The following is a 9,727-nucleotide window of genomic DNA, read 5'->3' on the forward strand; positions in this document are numbered from 1 at the left end:
ATCTAAAAAGCCCCAAATTCATAGAAGCAGAGAGTAGACTGGTAGTTACAGAGACCTGAGGCCAGGGGGATGGAGAAAGAGGAGATGACAGTTTAAAGTGCAGTTCCAGTTCGGATGAAGAAGTTCTGAATATCTATTATGCAGCACTGTGGCTACACTTAATAGTGACGTACTACAGAATTGAAAACTGCTAAGGGGTCAGACAACATTGTCCTTACAAAAATAAGCATTTGAGGTGATAGATATGTTCATTAGCTTCATTTGTTTCACAGTGCATAAAATATAATATGTTGTAATCTATAAATATATGCAATTTGTATTTGCCAAATGTATCTTTAAAAGCCTGGAGGAAAAAAACAGGGTTAATCACAAATAAAGGCATAATAGAAATAAAAAACAATATTAAAAATAAGCAATTTTGCAATAGAAAAATAGAACCAATGTCTAAGACATATCAAAGCTAACTGCAGATAGAAATATATAAACAGGGCCGGAGATCAGTGGTTCTGCTGCCTGCCTTGCAAGCGCAAGGTCCTGAGTTCGATCCCTGGTACAAAAAAAAAAAAAAAGATTACAAAAGCTAGGCCCAGGGATTTAGCTCAGTGGTTCTACTGCCTGCTTCGCAAGCACAAGGTCCCGAGTTTGATCCCTGGTACCAAAAAAAAAAAAAAAAGATAACAAAAGCTACATGGAAATTCAAAAGTTCAAGAGGAGTAGAGATTTTTGTTGAAGGATAAAGCTGTTAATATTGAAATTAAAAACTATAGTAGTAAAACTGTTGATATTGAAGACTATAATATTGATATTGAAACCATAATATTGATATTGAAAAACCACAGTAATTAAGACTGTGTAGTGTCTGAATACATAAATAGACAAGGCTGAAGAATAACTACATAGACAAATAGAAGGGAAAGAAAAGAGTACATATAGAGAATGTCTCATATATTGATTTACATTACAGTACAATGGGGAAAGGTGGTCTTTTTAATATCATGTGTTGGATCTTGGGGTGCTAGTATGAAAAGGTAATTCAATCTTGACTTTTATGCTCACAGAATATATATAAGCACCAATTCCAGGTGAATTGTAGATCAAAATAAGAAAGTGAAAATAGCAGAAGCCATTAGAAAGAATACAGTAGCATGTATTCAAGGCCAAATGTAGACAATGATTTCTTTCAAAATATACAAAAGTCATTATTACAAAGTAAAAATGATACTTTGAAGTGCACTAAAATCCAGGCTTAAAAATTGAGAAGACGTGTAGGGCTGCAGTTCAGAGGTAAAGTGTCTGCTTAGCATGAGCATGAGCAAAGCCTGGGTTTTCTATCCCCAGCAGCAGAAAAAAAAAAAAAAAAGGAAAGAAGAAAGGAAACTATAGGGTATAGCAAGATGTGTCAGTGATATATAAATCTGACAAAATTTAAGGCAAACATTTTACTGGAAAGTAGTTACTTTATAATGTTGAAATTTTATTCACCAGAAAAATAAACAAGTTTAATTTTTAATGTTTATGCGATCAAGACAGTATCAAGATATGTAATTATAAAATAAAGAATGTAAGAGAACAAGTCAACTTAAAAATTATTGTGGAAGAGTTTGACACACATGACTATAGAGTTGAAAAAAGCAAAAAATCAGTTTTGTTATGAAAGAATTTAATGATATAATTTAAAAAGAGCATTGCAGCAAATAACTGCAGACTACATGCAGTTTTCAAGTTTAGATAGATCATCTACCAAAACTGAATATGCATTACCTCATAAAACAAGAGCCATTGTCCTTTAATGGACTGAAATCAGAAAATGTTCTGTGATCAGAAATTATAGGAAAGAAGTAGAAAAATGCCAGATGTATTGATACTAAGAGATACAACTGAATAATTCCTGAGCCAAAGAAGAAGCAAGGTGCAATGTAAGTCAGAGAATATTTTCTAATGATAAATCAAAGAAAATACAGCACATCCAAAAATGTGAGGTAAGGCGAAGCAGTATTTACAGGGAAAAAAATTAATGTTAAATTTTTAAGAGTAAAGCAAAAAATGGTCAATGAGTCATCATCTTAATGTTCACTTGAAAAAATTATAAACAAAGAGAAAAGTGAACATTAAAACTAAAAGCAAGTTGAGCATGGTGGCACATGCCTGTAATTCTGGCACTCAAGAAGTTGAGTCAGGAGGATCATAGGGAATTCAAGACCATTGTGAGACCTTGCCTCAAAAAACAAAATAAAGTAAAAACCCGTATCACCATGCAACAAATCTTCTATGAGTCCTTTCTGTGCTACAATCTTGTCTCTTCATTATAATCACAATAAATAATACTAAAGAAAACATTAATAAGTACAGTCAACTAAACAATACACAAAAAGATAACATATCAAAAACAAATAAGGTTGGGCTGGGGATTTAGCTCAGTGGTTCTGCTGCCTTCCTCGCAAGTGCATGGACCTGAGTTCGAACCCCAGTATCAAAAAAAAAAACGTAGGGTCATTCCTGGGATAAAGCTCGATTTAGTATTAGAAAGATGACACTGCAATTCATCATAACAGGTTAGTACAAAATATATGATCATCAACACAGGGAGAAGAGTGTTTGAGAAACTCAATATCCATGTTCCATGGAGACAGTAAGAAGAGAGTACATAAAGTGCTAGTGCAACATAGCCACACTCACTCATTTGTATAGGGTCTGTGGCTGCTTTGGAAACAGCAGAGTTGAGAAACTGCAAGATACTAATCTACAACATCTAGACGGAGTTCAATGTCTGTGGGCAATACACTTCTATTGTTTGTAAGATGTCCAATTGATGGTCTTTTCACCAGCTTGGAAAGACCGAGGCACCTGCTGTGCATACACAGGGACAGAAGGAAGATACCCAGGTCAAAACATTTCTGACTATAAAAAAGAGAAAATCTTTAACTGTATATATTATGCAGATTCAAAATGAATCCCAAACAGCTCCTTCATCACGGAAACCCAGGGATCCTCACAATGTAAACACTGAGCCCACCAAATGGATGCGGGAGGGAGCAAGCAGAGGCCCCGTAGAGGCATTTCCAAAGAGAGTCCTGCACATCCACAGAAAGAGCAGATAAGACATGGCAGGTAAGAGTCACAAAACAGGGCTCATGAACCACAGTTACGAACACTCAGAAATTCAGAAGCCTGGGCCTTAAGGAGAGAAGTAACGGTGATTAAGTAAAGAATGGAAGTTCAGATTAAAGAATAAAGATTTTCATGTTGAAAAGAAAAAAGAAAGGAATAAATCCATAAAAAGTATTCCTGGGACGCTGCTGAAACTAAACAGCCACCAGGAACCCTTGGTTGGGCTGGCTGGACTTGTGGCAGACGAATAACAAAAATCACTGAAGTTTCCTTACTCTGCCCCAGCAGGGACTGTGCCCCAGCACTTGATTTTATCCAGCCCTTGCATTTGCATGGCATATTTTATTCACATCTTTTGCATACAAAATGTAAAAACAGCAAAAGTTGCATTGTGCATTGATTACAGATTTATTTCTTCATTCACATCAAAAGTGTTTGACTTGTAACCTTCCATTTGTTCTTACTTTATTGATATTTTGCCTCGTTGCTTTGATTTTTTTATATTTGGCACCTATTATTGCATTTCCAAAGAGCTGGTGCTTGTTTGATTAAGCAGCTGTAATTGTGTTCTCATTTTATTGTGCTAGTGTTTACTAGTTGAAAGATTTCTTTTGTTCTGGTGTGTGACTGTTTTTACTTCAATGCATTTTGAATGCTTGTGTGCAAGAAAATAAATGTATTATTGGTAACTTGCATAATATGTGATCATATTAATTAGTTACATACTATTAACCATATTGTATATTTTGTACCTTTTTTCTTTCTTTTTTTTTTTGGAACCTAGAATTGAACTCAGGACTTTGTGCCTGCATGGCAGGCATTGTGCCACTGAGCTACATCCCTGGCCCTCTGTATCTTTTTCTCATATAAAAATATAAGACAAGAACTGTTATTGTGGTTGCATTTTAATTCAGTTCTTTCATTTCTAACCTATTGTAATTTATATTTCAGCCTATATTAAAGGCGCATAAATAAGTATTGTACTGCGATGCTGACAGATACTTACGGTTTGTTTCAGACCTGGTCTCAGAGCCTGACTCTGGTCCCATCACTTGGCATTTGAAAGTAGCAGCTGGAAGATACTCTTTGGAATTTCCCTATGTGTTTCTTGCAAAAAATGCAGGAAATCTTTATTTCCAGAAGTAATTTTGAGTGAGTTTTCAGTGTCTTCCTTCAAGTCATTACCATTTATCTTATATATAAATTTTTTTTCCAAAATTTAGGATGTATAAAAGAATCACAACTATGAATTCTAGAAATGATGCAGGCATATTTCTAATTTTCATACTGATTTGGACTTTATTTGCAGGGCTGTGGCTCTTGTTATTTTTTGAAGTCTATTCTTATCATTTAAATAAGGAGTCTTTTTTTTTTTTTTTTTTTTTTTTTGGGGACTCTTCTTTTTTTTAACAAGGACTCTTTCAAGTTTGATTTTTCTTTTTTGCTTGATATGGGGTGCATTTTCACCCAAAATTCATTAGCTTCAAATATAAGTTGAATATAAGAGAACTTGCAAATAAGCCGTATTTATATTGTTAGAAAGATGGAAAATTATCAAAATTCATCCTCTTGAAGCCTCACTGATAATGCAGAACAAGTCTGTTGTCCCTGGGAACAGATGTCCCTGGGAGGAGGATGGGGGTGTTAGATATTTGTTATAGTGACAGAAAAGATTTTGGTACCAGAGATTGAACTTGGGACCTTGCGCTTGCAAGGAAGGTGGCAGCACAACTGAACTAAATCCCCAGGCCCAGAAAAGATTTTTTAAAAGCAAAAAATATAAGAAAATGAGCCAGAAACATTTCAAAATGTGAAATAATTACTTTCTGGATAATTATAAACAATAATAAATAGAACCAAGACGGTACATAAAGGGCCTGGGATTTAGCTCAGTGGCACCATGCCTCGTAAACTCAAGGTCCTAAATTCTATCCCCAGTACCAAAAAAAAAAGACATTTCAAAAAAAAGATTAATGAGGATCACTTACTTTTGCGTTAGGTTCACAATATATGTTGTCCCTTCAATTGCAATTTTGTAGGACACCTGGCAGAAAAGCACATTTAAAATGTAGAGAGAAAAGAAATGTTAGAAACTATCATTTTACAGTAATAATTGCATCACAAAACACATTAGTACAATAAAGAGAAAACTTCAGAATTCAATGTTGATTTATTTCAAAGGAATTTGATATTAAAATCTTGGCTTTCGAAAAAAATAGAAAATATGATTTGTGGTGGGATTTCTTCTTTGGTAATTTTTAAATTTATTCAGTAAAGGGCCAGGGATTTAGCTCAGTGGTTCCACCACCTGCCTGGCAAGCACAAGGACCAGAGTTCGATCCCTGGTACCAAGAAAAAAAAAAAAATTTACTCAGTAAGATAGAATCTGAGGAATGATTACTTCTCATCTAATCATTGTTTTAGCTTACAAAAGATTGAGATCACTGTAAAACTCATATTTACCATGGACAGAATATAACTAAATTACTCAATGGAAAATTTATATACAATAGAGCAAAGAATTAACACCTAATGTATAATACTTATATATTTTAGAAATGTGTCCAAAGTAAAAATGTGTTCATAGTTTGCAATATTCATGAATCTATTTTATTAATGGGAAGATTAAGAAATGCTATCTGGTGAAGGGGCAATGCTTCTCATTAGGTTACTGCGTGGAGACCGGGCATCTTTTCATTCCAGAGCCTTTCAATCCACAAGCACATACATAATACACCTTCAGGGATTAAAGTCCTTATTTTCTCTCATCTTGTTTTCAGTGAAGTTTTGTTTATCTTTATTTGCATCTAGATTTTCTGTAGTATAAATTAAATCTTCCCAAGAATTTTTTTATTGCCAGAATAGATATTGTCTATAGAAAATTTGCTGTGTTCATTCTAATTCTCCTCTAGATTATTTTGGATTCTGTTTTGTGTGTAACCATTTCATCTACAAATAAAGCTAGCATTATTTCTTCCCCTCCAATTATTACACCTCACTGCTCCTCTGTGAAATCTCGTGATACCAAAAGGCCTCTGATGCTCCTGGAAATGAGAGGGACGACAGTGTTGCCAGAGCTGTTTTCTTTCCTTACTGCACTGGTTGGAACCTCCGGAAAATAAAAATGGAAAAAAATAACAGTGGGCACCCTTGTTTCCTTCTTCATCTCTACGGGGAAGCTTTCAACATTTCAACTTCATATATATATATATGAATTTATGTATATATATTTGAGACAGGATCTATGGAGTCCAGGCTGGCCTCGAACTTGCAACTATCCTCCTGCCTTGGCCTCCCAACTTCATGTATAATTTTAAAAGGCATTGTATCGTCTGTATGAGCCACATCCAATTGTTTTTGTTTTTTTTGTTTTTTTGTTTTTTGGTACTGGGGATCAAACTCAGGACCTTGCCTTTGCAAAGCAAGTGCGGCACCAGTGAGCTAAATCCGCAGCCCCCATTGTTATTTTTAATTATTACATTTAGATGTATAAAATTTAAAGAAAAAATATATAGAATAGCATATCACCAATGCTTATGTTGAACAAGAAAGCATTCCAAATACTTGAAAATAGTACTAAGCTATTCCATGGGTTGTATTCCTTTTCCTACACCCAGCTAACTAGTATCCTGAATTTTATGCTTATCTTTCTTGTGTATATTTTTGCATTTGTTCAAGATATTTGTTTATTTAAAGAGGGGTTTATTCTGCATACATTTTGACTTTACATAAATTGTATCCTACAAGTTGGAGGTTTTGTCTGCTGCTTATAGAACAACCTCTGACATAGGAAGACCTACTCAGACATTTGCTATCATGGCCATCCAGACAGGCAGCACTGTCATTTATCTTCTATGCAGTATAATTAATTTTGAAATGTGCCATACATTTATTCACTTCTCCTGCTAATGGACCTTTAGTTCTAGTTGCTTTTGTTATTATATACAATGGTGCAAAAAAATATGCATCTTTGCGAGGCATGTTACCTTTTATCAAACACTAAGTGCTTCTGCAATTTCACTCGCAATTTAAAAATGATCTTCAAAGTGTTGCACCAATTCACATATTCACAAGCAGAAAATAACATTACTTTTTTATTTATAGTCTCTAATTACATCTTGTTTTCTTGTATTTAATTTTTGCCATTGATGACTATGAAATAAATCCTCTACTCCATTGTCCATTTCTCAATTTAAATATATATTTGATATTTATTACCCCCTCAAATTTAATACTTTATTACCATTGATAATGTTATAAAATGTTTGTGTTTTTTCTTGTCTTATTGATATGTACAACTTCATATATTCTGGATACTTTATGTGCACTAATTTGTGTAGTAGATGGGTTAGAAAATATGGGATTAAAGCATGTTTCACTTTATTAGTGGTTAAAGATTTACTTGTTTAAGTCTAGATATTCCTCAATATCTTACTTAAGAATTTGTACTTTTCCCTCTTGTTCAATAATTCCGTTACAAAATTCTAAAACTATTTCTCATATTTTCTTCCAAATATTTAATATTTTACTCTAAGATTTATATTCTCTAGCATGAACTTTGGTGTATGATGTCGCATTAATATACAGGTACAGGCTGGTGAGGCACGGAAAGAGGCTATCCAAGGGTCAGGCCAGTCAATATTCAAAGATCCCCCAAAGGGAAACAGATTTGGAAAGTGAGACTTGGGGCTTTTATACCCAGCATCTCTGCACCATGTTTTCTAGGAAACAGTGTTAATCTTGGTAAATTCCCCCCTCAAAACAAGGGTTTCTATTCTATTCAAGAAAAATCAGGTATAAAGTTCAGCAAATGTGCATGGATGAAAAACGGCAAAAATTAGCTTCTAGGAAACAAAACATGCACGTGATTTTAAAGTGGCTAACAGCATTGGCCACTCATTACTTCCGTTTCCGAGTCATCGCTTGTTAGTGGGCCCATTTTCTCAGGAACTGTAATTTGCACGCGTAGTCTCTCCGAATCTGCAAGGTGCAAAACGTCACATTAGAGCAACCTCCCAAAGTCCCTAATCTGTACTCCAAATGCCACCTCTCAGTTTTACTCTTTCCCAAAGCCCTGGCTTTCTCATTTCTTTCTAGAATCCCAAGAGGTTTGTTTGTTTGTTTGTTTGTTTCTAAGAAACGGGTGTGTTGCTTCAGGATCTGGTGCCCTCTTTAGGGGCAGAGGTTGGGCCTCACCCTTGGCCCCCGCCCAGACTGCAGGGCAGGGGCTGATACTCCCATCCTGGGGCACCGGGGAGTCCTGCGTGGGATCTCACATCTTTCCGGGGGTCCCAGGGCAAGCGAGGAGCCCCTCACCGGGCTTGTACTTGGCCGGCAGAAAGACGCCACGTGGTGGCCCCAGCTCCGGGGCCCCAAGGGAGGGAGCTTTCCCGGGGTGGGGTAGAGCGACGCGGAGCCGGGGTAGACAGCAGCGGCGGGGAGCTCGAAAGAGGAGTCTTCATACTCACCATTTGTCAGGGGCTCGCCCAGCGCTCTGAGCCCGCTGAGCAGAAGCAGGACGCTCAGCATGGTGGCGTCCTGGATCCCAGGCCCAGCAGTGGCGGTTGGCGCTGGGAAGCAGTTGGGGGAGCGAGGTGACCGCTAGGGGCGCGCCTGCGCGAGGCAGGGATGGAAGGGGTGGGAGGCCTTTGGGACTCGGCCAAGAGATCTCCACTGGATTTGAGGCTTGCTTGAGGCTAAAGGAAAAAGGAAAGAAAAAGAAAAAAAAGGAAAAGAGCAGAGAAGGAAGTGAGGAACGAAGGAAGAAAACAAAAGGAAAGGAGGAAGGAGGGAGGGGGGAAGGAGGAGAAAGAACCGAGTTTATAGCAGCACAGCTCATGATAGTGAATAATGCTGTCTATGGATCAGTAGAGGAATGCGGTATTTCTACACGACGGAGTACTTCTCTGCTATAGAGATGGATTCATGTGAGACATCTGTAGAAAAATAAATGTACCTGAGGCCACAACATTTAAGTGAAATAAATCAGACACCCAGTCTCAAATATGGCATGGTTTCTTGTATATGAGAATCCCAAAGTGTAAAAATTAAAGATTAAGGGGCTGGGGATTTAGCGCAGTGGTTCCCCCGCCTGCCTCGAATAGGCAAGATCCCGAGTTGGATCACAGGTACAGAAAAAAAAAAAAAAAATTAAAGAGCAAAATAAAAGGTAGATATTAGGAAACAAGGAGATAGCTCTTTTGCAAATGGAAAGAGGAACAAGACGTGGAGGAAGGAGGGAGAACACGACTACAGGCAGGGGATGTAAAAAGAATTGAGATGTGTATGTTACAGGTACCACCTCCCCACGATGACTGCAACCATTATGTACTGCAAACATGCACTAATAAAAGGAAAAACAACAACAAAAAAATCACTTTGCATGCCTGTAATCCCATCTCTAGGGAGGCTAAGGCAGGATGATTGTCACGAGCTTAAAGCCAGCCTGGGCTACATAATGAGTTCAAGGCCAACTTGAACTGCACAGGGAGATCTCGTCTCAAAAAAATCATTTCCAAGAGACAAGGACTAATGAAACAGCTAAGGAACAAGTAGATTCACATATACTTCTTAAGTGAACTTTTACTTCTTAGTAATGATGATAATGATAACAATGCAT

General features: G+C 36.9%; 1 protein-coding gene across 1 annotated transcript in view; it reads right to left on the minus strand.

Moving 5' to 3' along the window:
• Adam2 (ADAM metallopeptidase domain 2) overlaps positions 1-8,764 on the minus strand; it is a 65,954-nt gene extending 57,190 nt beyond the window's left edge. The window contains exons 1-3 of the mRNA XM_004848391.3: positions 8,577-8,764; positions 8,012-8,088; positions 5,097-5,152 (exon numbers count right to left, since the gene is read on the minus strand). Coding sequence (XP_004848448.2) covers positions 5,097-5,152; positions 8,012-8,088; positions 8,577-8,637 — 194 coding nt within the window. The 5' untranslated portion in view covers positions 8,638-8,764. The remainder of the gene's footprint in view (positions 1-5,096; positions 5,153-8,011; positions 8,089-8,576) is intronic.
• Positions 8,765-9,727: the final 963 nt, after the last annotated feature.

Source organism: Heterocephalus glaber, unplaced genomic scaffold (assembly GCF_053883595.1).
Source record: "Heterocephalus glaber isolate CG9 unplaced genomic scaffold, H.glaber_assembly_v1.0 deba00001460, whole genome shotgun sequence".
Lineage (NCBI taxonomy): Eukaryota > Metazoa > Chordata > Mammalia > Rodentia > Bathyergidae > Heterocephalus > Heterocephalus glaber.